The sequence below is a fragment of the Bactrocera oleae genome, chromosome 3, assembly GCF_042242935.1.
Source record: "Bactrocera oleae isolate idBacOlea1 chromosome 3, idBacOlea1, whole genome shotgun sequence".
NCBI classification, from domain to species: Eukaryota; Metazoa; Arthropoda; class Insecta; order Diptera; family Tephritidae; genus Bactrocera; species Bactrocera oleae.
Window position 1 is genome coordinate 89,500,839 of NC_091537.1, and position 21,835 is coordinate 89,522,673.

The 21,835-nt window shown below is 32.8% G+C and overlaps 2 protein-coding genes across 3 annotated transcripts in view; one reads left to right on the forward strand and one right to left on the reverse strand.

The window, feature by feature from the left end:
* The first annotated feature begins 1,931 nt into the window (after nucleotides 1–1,931).
* Nucleotides 1,932–16,053, forward strand: l(2)k05911 (lethal (2) k05911). The gene is made up of 5 exons (XM_014230871.3): nucleotides 1,932–2,835; nucleotides 13,550–14,789; nucleotides 14,868–15,003; nucleotides 15,070–15,366; nucleotides 15,887–16,053. The coding sequence occupies exons 1-5, from the start codon at nucleotides 2,646–2,648 to the stop codon at nucleotides 16,040–16,042; spliced, it is 2,019 nt and encodes a 672-aa protein (XP_014086346.2). The 5' UTR covers nucleotides 1,932–2,645; the 3' UTR covers nucleotides 16,043–16,053.
* The window catches only part of Drep4 (DNA fragmentation factor-related protein 4), an 88,925-nt gene continuing 83,071 nt past the window's right edge, over nucleotides 15,982–21,835 (reverse strand). Inside the window, exon 6 of one of the 2 annotated variants that reach the window (XR_004975927.2) lies at nucleotides 15,982–16,060. The gene's annotated coding sequence lies outside the window, so the exon portion shown is untranslated. Of the gene's footprint in view, nucleotides 16,061–20,560; nucleotides 20,724–21,835 lie in introns of those variants that run through there. The other variant, XR_004975926.2, reaches the window with a different exon arrangement.

A 21,835-nucleotide genomic window follows, 5' to 3' on the forward strand; every position in this document is an offset into this window, starting at 1 on the left:
ACCGTGAGACGGTTGGTATTGCAGATGGGCGTAATCAGACCACTGCCACGCCCACAAAACGCCATTAATCAAAAACAAATAACTTGCCATAACTAAGCTCCGCAATAAGATACAAGACTGTTATTTGGTACACAGGATCACATTAGGGAGGGGCATCTGCAGTTAAAACCTTTTTTAAAAAGTGGGCGTGGTCCCGCCTCTAATAGGTTTAATGTGCATATCTCCTAAACCGCTAATGCTATATTAACAAAATTCACTAGAAGCAAATGTTTTTAGCAGTTCTATTGACGGTGTGAAAATAGTTGAAATCGGGTGGCAACTCCGCCCACTCCCCATATAACGGTACTGTTAAAAACTACTAAAAGCGCGATAAATCAAGCACTAAAGACGCCAGAGACATTAAATTTTATCTCTGAGATGGTATAAGATGACTTTATAGGAACCGCGTTCAAAATTAGACAGTGGGCGTGGCACAGCCCACTTTTAGGTGAAAACCCATATCTTGAGATCTGCTTAAGCGATTTCAACCAAATTCGGTGCGTAACGTTCTTTTCATGTTTCTATGTCATAGTGCGAAAATGGGCGAAATCGGATTACAACCACGCCTATTTTCCATATGACACCATTTTAAATTCCATCTGATTATTTCACTTTCCACTATGGAAATCAAGCAACAATGATTATATCGGCGTAAAACTTTGCGTGAATAATACGTTTAAAGTATGCCACCTTGTGGCCAAAAATTGTCTAAATCGAACCAAAACTGTTTAAGCCCCTAAGTACTAAATATGTGGACCCCAGTGCCTATAGTTGACCTTCTACCGAAAATATCAGTCAATCCACAAAGAAATCTCAAACGAGACTATTTGACTTTGCGAGAGTATAAAATGTTCGGTTACATCCGAACTTAGCCCTTCCTTACTTGTTTTAGTTTATTTTCATTGACTTTGTAATTTAAACGGCTGTTCGAGTTCGTTACTAGTCTTTTGTGCGAGCTGTGTTTTTAAGTGAATCAAGTTCGTGCCTTAAGTCTTTTTTTTATCAAAGTTTCATACTACCATATAAGCGTATATTTTCTTGTTCAAAACAGTGTAAAAAATTTAATATAAGTCTCATTCCACTATCAGCGCAAAGAAAAGTCACATAGTAAAAGTGAAGTTGAAAGAGATACTAAAAATTCATTACAACAGCATACTATAAAAATTGCAAAACTTATACACAAATTAACATAAAAACAATAAAAGTAAATAAAAATAAGAAAAAAAGTGAAAAAAGTAAGAACTTTATAAATTGTGGTAGGAAGGTAAATCGAACTTCGTATTTATGCAAAGTAAAAACATAAGAAAAAGTAGAAATGAGAAGGACAAGACAGACAATGGGTGGAGTATGTAGTATGGGCATTAGTAGGTGCGCATAGAATATTCTATGGTCACTCAATGGCCACTTGTTTGTTGCTGTTTTTGTTTTTGCTGAATTTGGTGTTTATTTGTTAGACACACAAACTATTGAGAGGCTAGTTGTTGGCCGATGGATAGGTTATTTTGAATTTTTACTGCAACTCAAACGGAGCGAGAAAGTCAAGAATTCAGTCGGGTTGTTGACGCGTAAGCGAATGGATGAGCGTTTGGAGGTGGTACAAAGACGAGCCAAGTGTGTGATTAAGAAAAAAATTATAAGTATAAGGCAAAGTGAAGTAAGAGAAGGATAAGAATGGTGTAAAAAATGTGGGAATAAATTAAATATTTTAGTGTTGATTTTTAAAAATTAAAATGAAAAGTATAAAGAATTATAATCTGCTTCTAAAAAATTAAAGCCTAAAAAACTTTTTGTGAGAAAAAAATTTATATACAGTATTAAAGGGTGTGTAGTGAAATAAAAAACTATTTATGTAAAAGAAAGTTTTAAAATCCAAGAATCATAAAGGCATTAAGCAATTAAAAAAAAAAAAAAATCTCACAAAAATCCCACACAATTTCGCTTTTTTTTTATTCTTCGTGATTTTGTTTTTTTGCGCTGACTTGTCGTATTATTGTATTATTTAATCCCATTCTAGTCGAATTCATATGCATACATGTATGTATGTAAGTAGTGTTCCTTAGGCAATTTGTTAAATGCTCGTAATCAATAAACCAATATGTCATGTTCATGCTTGTACTGCCGGCGTTTTCAAGTCATCTGCGCTTATAACAATATAAATGGTTGTTGTTGTTGTCATTCGTGTTCCAACCATGCCGTTCTAGTGCGTACAGAGCACCACACACTTAACTGTTGACAGAAGTGCCGCGCAGAATTTTCGATTCAGACCAAAAAGTGCGCTCAACATAAACGGTCGTGGCCTAAAAAGCAGCGCGAAAAAGGTGGAGCGAATTTTTCAAGAGAAATCATTAATAAAATTTAAAGGACAGCTCGTTGTGCTTATAATTTATAATTTTTTTAATAAATTTTGAAAGTGTTAAAAAGTTAAAAAATATTCAAAAATTAGCAAAAAAATTTAGTCAAAAAAAAATTTAAATTTAGTTAAATTATCTATATTTTCAACAATATTTGTCGTAAAAGCGCGTATCTTCCAATTAGACATCGCATTTGGCTTGTGCCTCTTGTTTTTGGATTCTGAAATATATGCGCATTTTTGTGTTTATCATAAAATGTCTAAAATTTTAAAGACTCTGCTTTTATTCTGCTCATTATGGCATGCGATATTGTGCGCTGAACTCAATACGACTGTGGCACAAGTGAAATTATTACCCGCAGACATCGAGAAAGCGCTACTTTTGGCTAATGCTGCCAATACAACAGAGTCGGCGTCGTCGTCGGAGGATACGGAAATCATCGAAGGTGAGAAATGAAATGAATTGTGGGAAATATGAAATATTTGATGGCTTTCTGTAATTTTCTTAATTAATACCAGAGTAGTACAACAGTGCGTATGAGTGATATGTTGTTCGAAAATAAATAATTTTATAATTCTTATTGGAATTTTTGAGCATTCTAAGCAGAGAATGTTAATGAATTGACGTTCTCTGCTCTAAGTGATTAAACAATTAATTATGAAAATCTTTTGTTGAGATATATGAAAATTACTCAAATATTATTACTTCAAAAATTTTGTTGCATAAAAGGATTATTTATAATTATTTGAATGATACGGTTTTAAAAACAATTTATGTCCAGAAAAATTTAAAAGAAAATTCTGCAAATATACCAGGACCGAAGCAATTGAAAAAAAGTGAAAAAAAGGATGAAACCCATTGGATAGGAAAATAATAATTTTGATTTCTGGAAAAACTACAAGTCCTATGGAAAAAAGTTAAATGCCAAAATTGTAGGTTATAAAATTTATCTGAATTATTCAAATAACCAAGCTTTTACAAAATATTTTTTCTTCGTGTAAAAATTTGTGTCCGCAAAAAAATATTCAAACTCTTAAAGCACACAAAAAAACAATATTAAAACGCTTAAAACACAAAAAAAAAATTATTTAAAATATTTTATTTAAATAAATTATTGTAGAATTCCATTTCTAGAAGTAGAAATATTTACAAAATATATTGATTTATTATTTGGAAAACTAGATTATATTGTTTCAGTTTTATATTAGAATTAAAAAATTCAAAATGTGTAATTTTATCCATATAATCGTGCAATATACCAGACAAATATTATTGTTTTTTTTCATGCAAATATTTTAAAATTTCTCTTAAATAAAGAGAAAAATTCTAAAATTATAGGAATTTCATTTGAAATTAGGGCTATATTTCCAAATAGATCAGCACTCCATTCGCTTGAAAATTTGTACAGCTTTATTCATGTCATAAGCAACAATTTTTTTTTACGAAATTTAACGAAAATTTCAATAAATAAATAAAAATTGAGTTCAAAAGAATTTCAAATTATTTTGGTAAAAAAAAAAATTATAAAAAATTGTATATTCTTTATTAAAAAAAATATAACCCAGGCCTATACAATACCGGAATGCTCTTAGTTTTAACAAGAAAATGTATCACTTACAATCTATTTATTGAAAGTAGTTTTAAGGTTTTAAAACTTTATCGCGACCACCAACTTCAAGTTGAAAAAATTCATTTAAAGCACCTAATTTCGGAAAGAATATTCTATTTTTTTTGAAATCCAGGCCTTACTAAAAACATGGATTTATGAAGAAAGATGGATGTTGGAAAGGAGACATTGATATTAAATTTTACCAAATTGTCCTGTTTTTTTTTTATACTTCGCAAAAAGTAAATTTTAACCAGCACAAGGCGTCTTCTCACAGGAAATACCTTTAATGCGCCCTCATATGGTAATATCTCAGGTGATCGAAAGCTGGCAGTTCATTGACTCTTCCGCTAACACGCTAAGCGCCGATTACTCACACCAAAGCGCACGGTGTTTAAAAGTCTTGTCACAAGTCGCGTATAATGTCTTTGAATCATTCTACTATTCAAAAAGCTAAAATTCTAAACACAGAAAGCGAATATTTCATTTGACCTTCACTAATAAAAATTAATTGAACAGATTCAATTGATTTTAACATTTTTTGCACCTTTTTCAATACAAGTAAAAAGTAGTAAAAACGTGCACAGCGAGAAAGTTGAAAGACAATGACACACAATCATCATTACGTATTTTTATATGCGTGTGCATGTAAGCGCACATATTGTTGGACACACATACAAGCAATTTGGTAATGTTTACATTTGAAAATGGTAACGAACTCAGCTAGTGACAACAAACGCAACAACCATAGAGCACGCCGGTTGGAAAGACGTGCCGCACGGGAATGCTTAACAGCTTAGGAGCAAGAAGACTGAGACGAGGCAGCAAAACAGGGCGTAGGTGTTAGTGAACGTGGAGTGTTTCAGCAAACTTAAGCCTAATTGATATGTGTGTATGTTTGTGTGTGTGATTAGACCTCTTGTGTTGATTACTTTTACATTTTGCTCTTTGAAAATGTGCGCACGCGCCTTGTACTGCATACACACATTACAATTCTAATCGCGCTTATCGATACATCTGGCTATTTCGAGTTCGAAAATTGTCACTCCAATCATGTCAATGTAATCGCATTAAGAGATTTCGTGTGATTTAACAAATTGACGGGTAAATTTTTTTGTAGGAAAAAGTGAGACATTGAAAGCGATCAGCATTTTCGATAAAATGTTTTTGTTAGCAGACTAATGAGCAATATTGTGGGGGCTAAGTTCTGAAATGTGAAAGGCATTTTAGCTTAAGCTTACGCAGAGAACAAAAAATAATTTATTATAAGTTTTTAAATGGTTTTAAGATGATTTATCGAAGGTAGAGATAACAAGTAAATTTTTTTCTGTAATATATTGTTCTTTTGCTTTTATATTATATGGTCTATTGGTCTGTTTATTCTAATGTAAATATTCTTTCTAACTACAATTTATCTTATAATAACACTTAAAAAAAAACAAAAAATAACAATTAAAAAAATTTAAATACTGTAAAAAAAAATTTAATTTTTGTATTTATAAATAGAATTTTCATTGTTTTAAAATTTTCAAAATATTTCAATATAAATTAGTAACATTTAATTAAATTAAACTTTCTAACCATTGGATTTTTTTCGCAATTTTTTTAAGGATAACATTTATTTAGGTTTTTTATAAATGATTTTCATTACAATAATAATGCACCCAAATACTTTTCAACAGAACTTTTTCAAACACTTTTTCGAAGATAAGAAACAATCAGAATTAAAAAATTTTTTTTTTATCATTTATACATTAGTTTTCAATTAACATAACTTTTGCAACTTTTTCGGATTTTTTTTCGAATTCATTTAATTTTCTTATAAATTATTTGCAAAATGTACCAAAACACTTTTCAACTAATTAATATATATTTTTCAAAAGCTCTTTCGAAGATAAGAAATAATCAGAAATTATTTAATATTCTTATAAATTATTTAAAACACTTTTCAACTAATTTAAAGAAATTTTTCGAAAACTATTTCGAAGATAAGACATACTCAAACTTTATTCTTATAATTTATTTACAAAATTGATATTGTACAAAATAATGTTTTACAAATTTAAATAATTTATGTCAGAATTTTTTCAAACATAGAAAATAATCAAATTTTATTTAAATTTCTTCGAAAATATTTTCGAACATTGAAAATAATCATTTTATTTAATTTTCTTACAATTTATTTAAAAAATTTATCAGAATCCTTTTCAACTTTAAATTAGTCTTTTTCGAAAATTTTTCGAACATAGAAAATAATGAAATTTTATTTAATTTTCTTACAATTTATTCCAAAAATTTATCAAAACACTTTAACAAATTTAGAGAAATTTTTCGAAAATATTTTCGAAGATAGGAATTAATCAGAACTTATTTACTTATCTTAAGAATTATTTGCAAAATTTATGTAAAAACTTTTCAACTAATTTAAAGAACTTTTACGAAGAAAGAAAATATCAAAATTTATTTAATTTTTTTTATACGGTATATATCATTTTTAGAATTTCTCAAAACAATTTTCTATGATTTTAAAGAACATTTTCAAAAATTTTATTTGTTTTTCTGTGAATTGCTTACGAAATTTACTTAAACACTTTGCAAAAGATTTGAAATAAATTTTCAAAAAATTTTTTTTTGAAGATAAACACAACCAGAATTTATAACATTTTTCCAAACCTATAAGATTTGAAAATTTAAAGAAATTTACCGAAATTTTTTTTTCGGAGAATGCAGACATTTTTTAACCATAGATTCTCTGTTAAAATCCAGCTTTACATTAAATTAAATACTTGCATTTCTTTTTTGTAATTTCGTAGCCCCAAACCAACCACTCACCTTCCTACATAAACCCAGTATAAACTATAAATTCTCATGCCAGTCTCACAGCAGCAAATGGCCCATTTACATAAATGGCTTATAATTCAAAGATTTCAGGCATGAATGAATGGAAAAAACCGGTAACCGATTAATATTATTACGGCAACGCATTCAATTGCAGTTAAGAAGTAGCTGATGATAGTCTTTTATTGGCTGTTGATGCTTAAGAAAAGCAAAAAGCGGCTTGGAACGTGCCGGCATCAATAACCACGGACGGCAGCAAATGAAGTGCATGAACATGCACGTTGATAAACAAACTGCATGCACCCAAATGTACTTATATATATATGCATGTATAAATGATAGTGACAGCATAACCATCGTAGTAAGAAGTCGTTGTAAGCTTTAAAATAAGCTGCCATCATGCTACCTTTAATTACAGCTGAGCCACTATTTGTCGTCAAAGTGTGATAATCTTAAATCTTGACAATGTTTTTTATGTATCTGCGCAGTTGCATCAACTGGGTCTCGGAAACCTTGAACCTGAAAATCGAATTTCAGGCTAATTCTTGCATTCTAGTACAGTGGTGTAGGAAATGCTAATTAAAGTGGGGTAGAACATGGGAAAATAATGTTTGTAAATATTGTCATAACACTTTTTTCTTCAATTCCAAAACCTTGCCTACAGGTTTTATATACATTTTTTTTAATCGTCTGACACACCTAGTGTGACAGCTTAAAAAATACAATTTTTGTGAATTAAAAAAACGTAGTAAAACTAAAAAAATGTTCTACTACGTGGAAGAGATTGTCCGTAGATTGACCTACGGCCGAAAAAATCAAAGATTGACAAAAATTTCACGTTTTTAAAACAAAAACATTAATTTCACCCAAAATTTTGGCGTTTTTGGCCTGCCAAATTTCGAAGAATTTGATAGTGGATAGGATCAGTTGTGTCCAAGTAATCACTCAAGTATAGATGTATTGATGGAGCTGATAGAACTAAGCGGCTACTTTTGGAAGGCTGTTACTCTAAAACTATTTGAGATATCGATTTAGAATTTTAGTATGATATTTTAAAAGGTACTTGTATAACTTAACGAAATAAGAAGAAACGAATTTTTGATAATTAATTGTTAAACCGAGTGCTGAAACATAAAGAACTTTGCAAAAAGTATTTCTTGAAGAAAATTTGGAAGAAAATAAAATAAAATTACCACTTAATAGTCTTGTAAACTAATGTGCGATTTTCACTATGTCAAATTCAATGATAGAAGTTGTTAAAACGATGTAAACCGATTTCATTTAATTTTTTACAGAACACTTTTCAAGCCAAATTGAAAACTTGTTCTTTATTTTGAATTTTGATCGGTCAGTCTGTATGGCAGCTATAAGCTATAGTAATCCAATCTGAAACATTTGTTCGGAGATTGTGTCGTTCTCTTCGACAAAAATCTTTACCAAATTTTGTGAAGACATCTTATCAAATAAAAAAGTTTTCCATACAAGATCACAAGACATTTAATCTATCACTTTGTATGGCAGCTATATGCCATAGTAGTGCGATAATGGCTGTACTGTCAAATTGGCAGCTTTGTGGAGAGAAAAGTGCATGTAAAAATTTCAGATCGATATCTTGAAACCTGAAGAACTAGTTTACATCACACACCATATATACACACGGATATGATTAAGTCGACTCGTACTCGTACATTATACAAATACTTTTATAGGGTGTTACAAATTTCGTGGCAAACTTGATATTCCCTCCTCAGGGTATAATTAACCAATTTTATACGATTTTCGTTGAAAGTATTTTTCCGGTGAGAATTCTCATTTCATTAATTTGCTTTTCTAAATACTATTAAAATTGTTGATGATCTTATCAATATACATCATATGGTGCTAAAACTATGGCAGCATATAAGTACCAGCTTTCATCAGGTTGCTTTGTTTACCACTCCAATATGTTTAATCGAACTTTTTTCCAACAAACTACCGCCACAACCATTGCTAGTTCTTCCTTCTTTTTCTTCTTCCTCAAGCATTCTAGAACAGCGCGTATACACAGTTCGCAAAACTTACATACATAGGTGTCAAATTAATGGGATTCCTGCTCTTTATGGTCGGCGACAAAGCGAGCAAATTGATTAACTACATATAAACACAGAAAGGCTAGATTCTTTATGCCCACAATAATTCAAAAACAAATTAGTCAAAAGTCGTAAATGTTGCCACTTAGATTCTTGCCACGCTCCTGAGTTGTGTGTGAATACGTTTTTTATAAAAAATGTCTTCACTTCCATACATACAAATACACATACATGCAAGTATGTATCCATACATCCATACATACATACATATATATGTACATATGAGTGCGTTACCTTCACTTGAAGTACTTTCTTTTGCTTTTGCGCATTGCAGTTGGCAATGGGATAAGTGAACAGGTTGTTGTGTACTTTGTACCTTTTGTATATATATATATATATATATGTGTATGTATGATTGTTTGTAGAACGCCAGTAGAACGCCAGTGGGCTGCGCGTGTGGAACATGCTGGAATGCGAAGCAAACAAGAGACGCAGCACATATACATAATATCTGTACATTGTGGGGGCCACCGGTGGCTCCCCGCGAACTGTCTGCTGTAATATTATGGCCCGTGACCCAGAAAATCGAAATCTTTTTGTTTACACATAAATTTGTCATCCTTTGGGTGCCTTTTGTGGTGTGTTCTTTGATTTAGTTCTTTTTTGACAGTCTACGTTTTCTTTTAAATGCTTACGGTACTTTTTCAAGACGCTTTTATTTCACTACAAATTTGTTGTATTTTCGTATTGATTTGTAATACATCACTGGCAAAAACCGTTGGAATATGGTTATGAAAATATTTATACTTACCATATATATATATATTATATATATGTAAATATACATATGTATTGTTTAGAAACTGGAATTTGTTGACAGTGAATAACAATATAGATGCAAATTGATTTTAAATGTGTTGGTTAATATTATATTTATTGGCATATTCTGCAAACTCATATTTTTTTTAACCAATTTGGGTTGTGTCAATTCCATTCGGCAATTCTTGGAAGCGATACTTTTACATTTAGCCTACTTATTCATCTGATTTCACTCATTCTTCAAATTGATATTTTTTTATACAAATATATTCGTATCTGTATAAACCTCCTCCAATTTTCATTGGCCTTCTAGAATTGTAATTTTTTTGTGAACAGCTTTTATTTTTCGCTATAATATGTTCTTGAAAACGGCAAGCAATATTCATAGTTTAAAGATTTCAAAACTTTGAACTCAGAAACGTGGAACAAAAACAATTTTAAAATTTAGATAGGCTTATTGATATTCAGAGATCTTACAAAGAACTCAAAGGCATCATTTGAAAATCTTTGCCTTTCGTATTATAACGGAATATTTCGCCTGAACCTAACATGTTACAATTCAAATATTTATAAAAACAAGAAAAATCTTAACTTCGACTGCACCGAAGCTATTATACTTTTCACAGCTGCATTTCTTATAGCATAAAAGCGGTATAAAAGAAATCGTTATCTCGATTTTTATCGGTCAGTTTGTATGGCAGCTATGTGCTGTACTAGTCTGATCCGAACAATATGTTGCCTTAAAAAATAATGTTTGCAAAATGTCGTCAATATATCTTGTCAGATAAAAAAGTTGTCTATAAAAGGATTTGATTTTGATCGAGTAGTTTTTATGACAGCTTTTTAATATAGTGGTCCGATATCGGCGGTTCCGATAAACCAGCAGTTTCGATATCCTAGAAACTGAAGCACTAGCTCGAGTATATACTCGTACAGATAGACGAACATAGGCGTATGGCTAAAACGATTCAGCTCGCCACGCGGATCATTTTTATATTATATATTTTTTAAAGGGTCTCCGACATTCCTTTTTGGGTGTACAAACTTCGTGGCAATCTTAATATACCCTATACACTGTACATATATTTAAGATATATATATACTACACATACGCGGCCCACACGTGATCGTACTAATAAATATTTAACGCACATATTTAAAAATTTGTATTCATATGAAGATTGCTGTAATAATTCTTGCGTAGCGTTGCCATTTTTTGGCTAAAATTCTTTAAAAATCTTATAGCCATAATATAAAGAAACAGAGGAGTAAAAAATATATTTGTTTGTAAAACTGTAAATATTATAACTTTTGATATATGAATGCAAAGCACGTATAAGAAAGGTCAATATTTATGATCAATGAGTTCAGCGAACTTAACAAAAGCTCGAAAGAAAGAAATCTTCTCGAAATAACTAATATTGAAATAGCTATATAATGATGCAATAATTTAGTTTGGCTGCAAAAAAAAAGTGAATTGATTGGAAGTCATACGTTTCTCTTATGGTAATTCTTAACCGAAAATGACTTAATAAATTCCAGAAAAATAAGAAGCTTCTCAAACCCTTGCCAGCAAATCATATATATATTGACAAGCCCCTCTTACTATAATACCACATATTGTTATTTATGTATATATCTAGTATATATAAATTTGTATTTGTTTACTATATTTATTAATACCTATCATCGAATTATCAAACACTCACTTAATTCATAATATTTAACAACCCAAACCTAGAACAATGAGAAGAAGAGAGAAAAACACAAATGATATATTGAGATTCTAATTCATGTAGCTGTCAAATTATTTGACAAATAAACATAAATGGTTTCGCAACTAACTGAATACAAATGTAAATATAAATTTAGTGTTTGATTTGCTGACATTTTGGTAAAAGCTGAGGAATCATGAAAAAATCATAGAAAAATTAAAACAAAAGAAATATCTGTGAAGCGTGCGCTTATTTACAATATGAATCAATAAAAAAAAAGAATAATAAGCATAACGTAGGAAAGAAGCATAGAGTGAGGTGAAGAAACTTGACTTGCTTACCCCACAGCGCAAGCAGCAATTTGGCATTCAGCATGGCACCGGCGGCCGGACCATTTAAGTACCATATATTGGCGATACTGAGTAATCTATGCCAACAAAGGCAACCGCTGTCGACAATATTGTTTAAGACAAGGCGATGTTTTTGTTTGTGGTCTAATGTAAAAAGTGTTTTTTTTTTAATGTTTCACTAAAGTAAATACATATCTGGTCATTCAACTTGCTTTATGGAGTAGCTGATTAGCTGTGACGCAGGACTCACACAATTGTGTCAAAGTTATCGTCAAATATTATCGTGCTACATATACCACTTTCAGAGCTAAATATGCAACCATTCACACGGCACGTTTTAACCAGCCTAGTGCTGTATTTTGATCAGCTATACATATCTTAAGTTTATTTCGCTACACAGATAATAAAGCTCATCGTTGAATCTTCTACAAAAAGGTACATTTTTTCAGAGGTCGTGCTCTAAGAGCCTCATTCGACCTGTTATAAGCTTTTCCATATTAGCTGTGTTTTAGATGGCATAGTTCAAGCCCAGGGTTTTCTTTCAAGATTTCCATAAGCAACCAAACCTCTTTTTGAACAGGCTCTGTCGAATTATTGCTACTGTTTATCGAACGATATTTGATTGGCTACACTGAACCTGCCCTAGGTTCAACATGAGTTCTTCCTATATAAATGGGTCAAAGGTGCACTTTAACATTGATTTGAGAGACGGTATTGAATTTGGCGTCGTATTTGTATATGCACAGCCAGGCCCTGAACTATGTGGTACTGCTATCTACTTCGTTTTTTACAAATCAAACATAAAGTAAAAAGCCGGACAATCATAGAAAGATTCATCATCCTAAGTAATCTCTACTTATTAGAATAAGAAAAGTGGCATATAACTTCGTAATATAATTAGGTGTTCCAAAATTGGCGGTTTCGACAAATGAGGAGCTACTAGCAAATCAATATTTCAAAAACTGAGTGACTAGTTTGAGTATATACAGACAGGCAGACGGACATGGTTAAGTTAACTCAGCTCACTTTTCCCTCAGCGACTTTTACATATATACTTTATAGTGTCTTCGACATTTCCTTAGTGTGTTACAGACTTCGTGGCAAACTTAATATTCTCTGTTTAGGGTATACAAATGGGTTTTTAAATAAAATGATAATTTATGTGCAAATCATCATCAATTACCTAGGACCAAAAAGTCTTTTGAGTTCTGTTAAAGAAAGCTCAGTCGAAATAACATATATAGACACTGAGCATGACAAACTAAGATATTGTGTAACCCTTGAGCTTGATCCATTCAATGACAGCTCACTTATTAAACCCATAATAGCTTAGAACCAACGCTTGCCAAATACTAAATAGCTTCATTAAAAAACAAGAAAAGAAAGAAATTTATATTCATAATTGCTATCTTTCTTTCACCAATATATGTTAGCCCACACGAGCCATTTAACGACTTCTTTAATGAGCCACTGGCAAAAGCTCAAGTAGCTACTTGAAATACATAAATTAGATCTCTTCATTTTATCTACATCTTTATTTGCCATTTTATTGCCATAAAAGTAGACACGCTTAATTGATTGCCTTCAGGTTGCTTAAATTAATTTTTAAGTGTGCAATTTTGACTTCAAGGCACACTCAAGATTTGTAAATGGGTCACAAAATTTGGTTAGTTTTTATAAATGAGGACAAAAATTTTGGTACAGCGCTTAAATGATCACATTTCTTCTGATATTCTACTGAAGTTTTAACTTTTCTTTGCAGTTCCTGAAGATGCCACGTATTTGGTAGCAGCGGTTACCAACTCCTCCGATGAGCAAATACGTCGACGACGTCAGCTTTTTTACGATCCCTCCCTATTGTTGCTCACAAATTATGGCGCTGAAGGTGGCAAATGCATTACTGCACGCGGTTATGCCGGCATTTGTATGCGCTTTACTGGCTGTCAGCCGTATTATCGCGCCAAACGGCAGTTTAATTTTCTTAATCTACGTCAATGGCCACAAGTGCCGAGTATAGGACAGGATGTCTGCAGTTTTTACGATCAGTTCGGACGGCCAAATACGGGCATCTGCTGTACAGGCACATTTATGGGTGGTGCTTTTCCTGGTGCTGGCGTGTTTCCACCTTTCATTTATCCAGGCGGTGTTAGTCCGCTGCCCACACCACCAGTTGAACCAACAGCGCCCACACAACCAGCGCTACCCGAGGAGGAGTTTGAGGAAGATAAGGATGAAGAAGATATTATTGAGTTGGATCATCCTACAGAAGTCGATCCATTAGTCGGCCCTTTGCATAAGCCGACAAGTGCTGATAAGCCAGACACCAATGTCGTTTACGATCCCATCAATGAAGATGTGGATGAGAAAACCGAAACGACGACAGCAAAACCGGCAACGTTCTACAATGAATTCGCTTACCAATGGCCGAACCAATTTGGTAATCAATTCTCTAGCGTGCACCAATGGCCACCACCGTTGCCGACACATCCACCATCGGCCGCCGTCTGGCCGCCTCCACTTCCAACACATCCACCCAATCATCATTATCCAACACACGCTTCGGTGACCACAAAACCAAGCACGCCAGCAAACTCACCGTCGGTAACCACACGTCGCACCACTACACGACGTCCAACAGCTGTGACTACACCACGTCCGGTGCCGACTACGACACGCCGTCCAAGCTATCCTAGTTACCCAGCATACCCTGGCTACCCAAATTATCCCAGTTACCCGACGTACCGTCCAACTGCTGCTCCCACAACAACAACGCGACGTCCGACCACACCGATTTCAAGCGGCTCGTCGAATTACGGCTTGCCTGCACAATGTGGCATTAAGAATCCCGCAGCGCCGGACCAAGAACGTATTGTGGGCGGCACAAATGCCAGTCCGAATGAATTCCCATGGATTGCGGTATTATTCAAATCGGGCAAACAGTTTTGTGGTGGCAGTGTAATAACGAATAATCATATTTTGACAGCGGCGCATTGTGTCTCCAGGTGGGTATTGCTTTGGCTATTGGCATTTCGGCGTTACTTATGACATTTGTTATGATTATTCACTTTGATAATTTATAGAATGACCTCGTGGGATGTGGCGGCACTGACGGCACATCTCGGCGACTACGATATACGCACCAATTACGAGGTACAACATGTTGTACGCCGTATCAAACGTTTGGTGCGCCACAAAGGCTTCGATTTTAGCACACTGGTGGGTGAAATAGTTGTAGCTTAAATGGATACTTTTAAAGTAAAATGGTTTCCTCTCTCTTTCCAGCATAACGACATCGCCATATTGACTGTAAATGAACCCATAAAATTCACTTATGAGGTCCAACCCATTTGCCTGCCCAGCTCAAGCAGTCAGTTGAGCCGTAGCTACAGCGGTAAGGTAGCTACAGTTGCAGGCTGGGGCAGCTTGCGTGAGAATGGTCCACAGCCGTCAATTCTGCAGAAAGTACAGATACCCATTTGGGCGAATCATGATTGCGCGCGGAAATATGGACGTGCGGCGCCGGGTGGCATCATCGAATCGATGGTGTGTGCCGGCCAGGCGTCCAAGGATTCGTGTAGTGTAAGTGGATTTAAAAAAATAATTAGAAAAAAAATTGTTATTTTGACTTTAGATTTGGAGATATTTTAGACTCACATAGCGATCCCTTAAAAATGGGTCTGTGGTAGTGGCACAGTCCATTTTCGGGGACTTTTAGATAAGGCTTAGGAAAGAATTTTGTATCTACTATTTTCATTAGAGCCTACGTTCGTCGTTCAAAAAAAGAAAACTAAGACCCGCAGTTAATTTGCTCTCGTATATATACGTATATATAAATATTAGAAGAGGAGAGATGTTAAGATAAATGCGTGAGAATTTTAATCTAAGCAGATTACGAATTAATCCAAGAAAAATTCAACCAGTTCGTATCTGCTCATGATTCCATAAGTCCCAAATACTGAATTTATTTAGTTTTTTCTTTAAGATTGTCTTTTGTTCTCTCTGTACCGACATTAATCCAATAACGTAGTTCATTATTTTTAAATGTTTACTATTTTGTTGGAAATATTTATAGATTAATACTCAAGTTTACCTCTTTCAGGGTGACTCTGGCGGTCCTTTGATCGTCAATGAGGGCGGACGCCACACACAGGTCGGCATCGTGTCGTGGGGCATTGGCTGTGGCAAAGGCGAATATCCGGGCGTGTATACGAGAATCACCTCATTATTGCCATGGATTTACAAAAATATTAAATAGTACGAATAACATATAAAGCTGAAAATAAAACCGAAAACAAAGTGATAATTTTTATACAAATCGATTTCTAGATTTCTATAGTATTATTTGTATAGTTGGAATGAATAAATTACTGTGCGTGAGTTGAGGCATTTTTATTCGTAAGATCGGCGTCGATATGGCAGTGTAATAACAGATCATGCAAATCAAATTAAAACTGTAGCATACCTTTAGGCGTATGTCTTGAGGAATTTTGAATAGTTAGCAGTGCGTGACACGCATGCACGAAAATCTTATATTTTATAGCAAACAAAAATACTGAAATATTATCTCTTAAAAAAAATAAAGAATAAAGTTGCCTAGTTTAATGCGCCACATTCTCGAAGATATTTTTTAACATTTTCGTCAGCGCCAACTTGTCTCATTTCTAAAAACTTTCATTGATGTCCACACACAAAATATCAAAGGTTGATATATTTCATGAGATTGGTGGAAAAACAGACAAATATTGCATTTAAATACACGATTTTATTTCGCTTTTAAATCAGAAAATTTATTTAATTGCAAAATCCATTTATTTATGCTTATTTTGTGGCTAATTTCAACTCAAAGAATGAGTGTATAATATTTATGTTGTTGTATCTTCAACTGTTTCGGTTGCGGAAAATGCAACTGAAGGCGGCAATTTTTTCAAGGTCTATAAATTACCCGGCATACTGGCTTATTTATGATTGTATGTTTATATATTTAGAATATAAAATTTAATGTCAGCATCACCGTTTTTTTATTTATTTTAAATGCAATAAAACAAATTAGAAAACTCAAATAAAAAGCGCTTGAACAGTTTTTTCACAATTTTATAGATTCTTTTTAAAATATATTTCCATGATAAATTGCATGCTTAAAGATATATGAACTTTGTTTTTGTTTCAATGCCGCCTTTCAGCTGGCCATCGGCTGATCCAAAATCAAACAAAAAACAAAAAACAAAGAAAAAGGTCTTTAGATCACGTCATATTATAAAATGAGAGCCTTTAGAAACAACGCTGGTCAAAAAGAATTTTTTTATAATTTTTAGCATGAAATATTATGTGTTGTTTGATTTTATGGTGAAAGTAATTGGAACTAAAATTTCAGAAAACATTTTTGACAATTGGACATTAATTATTGAAAAAATGAATAAAATTTGCTTAAGGCACTGAGGCCATCCTAACCGACGCCTAAGTAAGGAAAATTGCATTAAGCAGCGGCGTGGTTAAGTATGCCCAGGAGTCTATTTGGGGGACTTTAATAACGTTTGTATTAGATTAGGTGAGAATGTAGTCTTTGTTGCTGCAATTCCGGGTCAGTTTTTAACAGATGGTATAACACAATACATATTAAAATGAAAAAAAAAACTACTACAAAATAATCCTTCCATCTTTGTAAGAATACACGAATATGTATCACCTAGTGTTTTCATCATAAGCTAAGAGAAGTGGTGGTAGCTTATTGATTTTACTTAAAACTGTGTCTGCTAACCGAAAATGCATTTTTTTTATCGATATTGATGCTTTGGGATCCAGATAGCAAGACTTTTACATCCCAAACAGTTCTAATCAATTTTAGCACATCAGTGAGACGTGGTTTCAGGAAATATCTCTTTCTTAATTCAAAACAATTTAAAAGAAACGAATTCTTATGACCTGTAGTCCTTATATAGTTTAACACGAAAGTGTTAAATAACGATTTTATCGATTTATTCTAAATAGTAAGCTCAAATTTTAATAAGTCACACTGTTTATTTAACAAACAAAACATTGATATTATCGACCATTAATGCCATAATTGTCTTTCAACACCTATAAGCACGCAAGAACGTGTAAATACATATATATATGTATGTATTTATTTTTTATTTATTTTAGCATCTTAAAGTTTTAGTACATTAACCTAATTTCAGTTTACCTACTAAATTATAATTTTTATTTCAATTTACCAAGACATGACAAGCTTTAAAAAAAGCCCAAAACAAACTGAGAATGATTGTGTTTAAAGTCTAAAGTGTTATTGTTTGCCTATGAGTCACCCTGCACATTAACCCTATTAGGAAAGTTAGTACAGCGACAAGTCTGGCATATAATTAGATGAAAGATTGTTTTCCATTGACAGACTTGACTGAGTATTCTTGTGAATGAAGTGCATGACACATAATATACGTAGAAAAATAATATATGTATATAATCCTGACAGATTCTTATATGCCTTATATTTTTAGAAAATGTGTGGCCGCCAACATAATGTTATAACGGTAAATCGAGAAAAAGGTATACTTGTGTTGCCGACATGTTTAATTTTTTTGTTAGTAGTTTTCTGCGCTAGGAATTGTGATTCTATACATTTTTTTTCGCCGAAAAATCGTTTATTATTTAGTTAATAAAATATTCTTTTTCATCTTCCCTATAGAAAACGAAGATTATTCTTCAACGAATCTATAAATGTGAGGTTACACTAAAGGGTGAGATGATTTATTCAAACTTATGACTTATTCAAAAACTTTTTTATATTACTTTGATATCGGCTAACTATTGGAGCTGCCATATAAACTGAACTATCAAAATTAAGTCCTTCTATGGAAACCTTTTTTATTTGACAAGATATCTTCACGAAATTGGGCGCAGAATATTTTCTACGACAGCACAAGCTGACCGATCAAAATCAAGCTAAAGATTTTTATATTATTTTATGGTATAAGAAATGCACCTGTAAAGGGTATTCTAGCTTCGGTCTCTTGTTTTAAATATACATTTAATGAGTTTAAAAAAGTAATTCTTGGCAAATTGTACTTTTAAAGAAAGCAATTACCTAATTGCAAATTATTATAAATACTTTTTTATATTTTTCAAGTTCGTTAACCTCTTGTCAGAATTCATATCGCATACATACCCACCCCTTTCTCGGAAATGACGGCAACTCATCATTTCAAAGCGGCGAAAAAAAATTTAATATAAGCCAATAACGAAAACATACATATTTCAACAACATAAAAATCGCAAAAATATAACAGTGTTTTTATTTTGTTGAAATATATTCGTATGTTTTTGTTCGTTTAACGAATTCTCCAATTTTAACCAAAATGTAGAACAGACATCTGGTACTAAAATATTATAATTGAATGTTTAAAAAAGTTAAAGGAGAAAAAAATTTTAAAAAAATATGCACATACTTATGTATGTGGTTTAGGAACACAAGAAAGCTTTTACAATTTTTTTTTAGATTTTTAGGATTAATTTTTATGGCGAGCAGACAGTAGAGCTATAATGAGATTTAACAAGCTGATATTCAATAAAAGTTTAGGTTAAGTAATTCAGCGACTTTTAGCGGACCTTTCAGATAAAGTTAGGATGTAATTAAAAAAAAAACATCATCGTTGTTAATCGTTATCAAATTACCTGATCGGCGAAATTTCTCAATGAATAACCTATACTACAATATATGTATATAAACTCACTATTTTATAGAGGGCAAAAAATCATATAATATAATATATCACGTATGTACCCGTTAGTGTTTGTTAATTAAATATTTTGGGGGCTTTTTTTATATTAATGAAAATGAATTTAGGAGTGATAAATTCATAGAGCGCTAATATCTATTAATTATCCGCATACATATGTTATGATAATACGCACGAAAAATGGAATATTAATTTAAACATTAGGGTAATTCAGTTTAGCCAAAAGAAAAAAAAATAATAATAACAAATTCAATAAAACTGAGCTCATCAAAATTCAGTTCAACCGTTTTTAAGTTGAAGTGGTGTAGCTTAAGTTAGGTTAGGTTCAATAGCTGATCGTCAAGATGGATATCGTCCTTGGACTACTACATATAGTTCCTTGTGAAGCTAGAAAATAGAACTCCTGGAATCAGTTCATACAAGTCGACAAAGCGTCTCGAGGTTTATTCCTAAGCATATTTGGTGTTTTATTTCTATTTCCACCAGCTCGAAATTCTCAATCTAAACGCCTGAACACTGATGGGGCAGTGACCAATTAGGAACGCTACAACTAGGGAAAAGTTAGGCTTACTGAGTGCAAAGAGCTCAGTAGACATCTTGCGATCCACTTTGGGCCAAAATAAACTTGCGTTAGCAGAAGAGCGCACCCCATCGGTGGACAAGCCCCTGCGTAGTCCAGCTATCCAGTAGCAAACTGCACAAAAAGCACGGAGCTCCGACCTGTTCCCAGGTCCCTTAGCGCGGCTAAGGTGCCTTTTCTTGCCAGCTCATTAGCTTTTAAGTTACCACATTCCAATTCCGCTGTGGTCTAGATTCCATACTAATCATAACACAAAACGACTTGATGCCGTTGATAGTAAGGTTAGGCGTTCCTTAACTAGGCTTGAACGCGCGGTTAGTGAGATCAAGGCTAGTACAGCCGCCCTACTATCAGTGTGGATACTTATTTCTTTAATGGAGGCTTATTTCTTTATGAGGATATTTTAGTCTAGAGACATGCCTTTTAGGTAATTTTTAAAGTGTCGTAAAAAAGGCAATTAATATTTTTACTATCGATTTTTTTACCAGTTATTTATTAATGTTACAAGAGTACAGAAAAAAATTTAAAAAATAAATTAAAAAATTAAAATACTGACAGCTGATGAAGTGGGGGATCTCAAAAAATTGGCACATGAGAAAACCCATGAATTCAACCTTCCTAGTCATCTGAAATGAAAAAAAAGTTATCAATCTGCAATGATGTCGCAATTGTATGAACTAGCGATAAGTAAAAAAAAAATTGTTGATAAAATGACAAAATAAAAATAGTAAAAATTGAAATTTGGGGATGAGGCTAATTCATACTCGAGAGAGGTCTATAAAGAAGATGCTCTGAAAATTTCAAGTAAATTGGTCTCGAGAAATCGTGGCTATCACATTGGAAAAGTCTGGCCTGAGAAAAACGCATTTAAAGTTTCGTGTTAAGTCTTTTGTTCGATTAGACCCAGCCGAACCAGTTTGAAGGCCGGGTCAATAAAATGTCTATATCTTCGCAAATAATTTTAGTTTTATTAAAATTCTACTAAAATAACCCCTTAATGTGCGCAACTCGGCTTGAAACACGCTGCAGTAGACATAAAGTCTGAATCTAGTGTTTATATATACATCCTGACAGTTCTCCACCAACCTTTTCCCCTAGCTTTGACCCATCTGAAACGTAAATAATAATACATCAGAAACTAAATATTTCCAAAAATTGTAATAAAGTCATTAAAAAGTACCGAAAAATTTAGAATCAACACTCGAATGAATTTTTCTGAATACCCACCAAGCAAATGACCACCCTATTGAACTTATTGATAGCGCTCCTTATATCTAAATATATGCAAAAGTACTAAAAAAATACGTTTGCACAAAAGTGGAAAGAATTAAAATTTCATAAAACAAAAAGCATTCATAAAAAACAGCTGCATTACGCAAAAATATATATTATTTATCTATTTGCTCTTTTTGAAATGCGCATGTACAAATTTCGTGTGCGTCAACGGAAATTTGAATTTTTCGCACGCTTTCCTCAAACCAGAAACACATGCAAACTTTAGGCGCTGTGTTTATTTTTCTTTTTTGTTTTTTTACACAAAAATAGCAAACTGGCCGCTTCATTTTCAAGTTTTCCTTTCAAGACTGATTTTTATTATGTGTATTTTTACGCAATCTGTTGGCAATTTGAGTTCTGCGGCGCAGCGAGCATTGACATTTTTAGCAGCAAACAAAAAATAAACCCAAAGAAAATTTAGCAAACGAACTCGATTGCGGAGCATAGCAAAGCTGATCTGCAA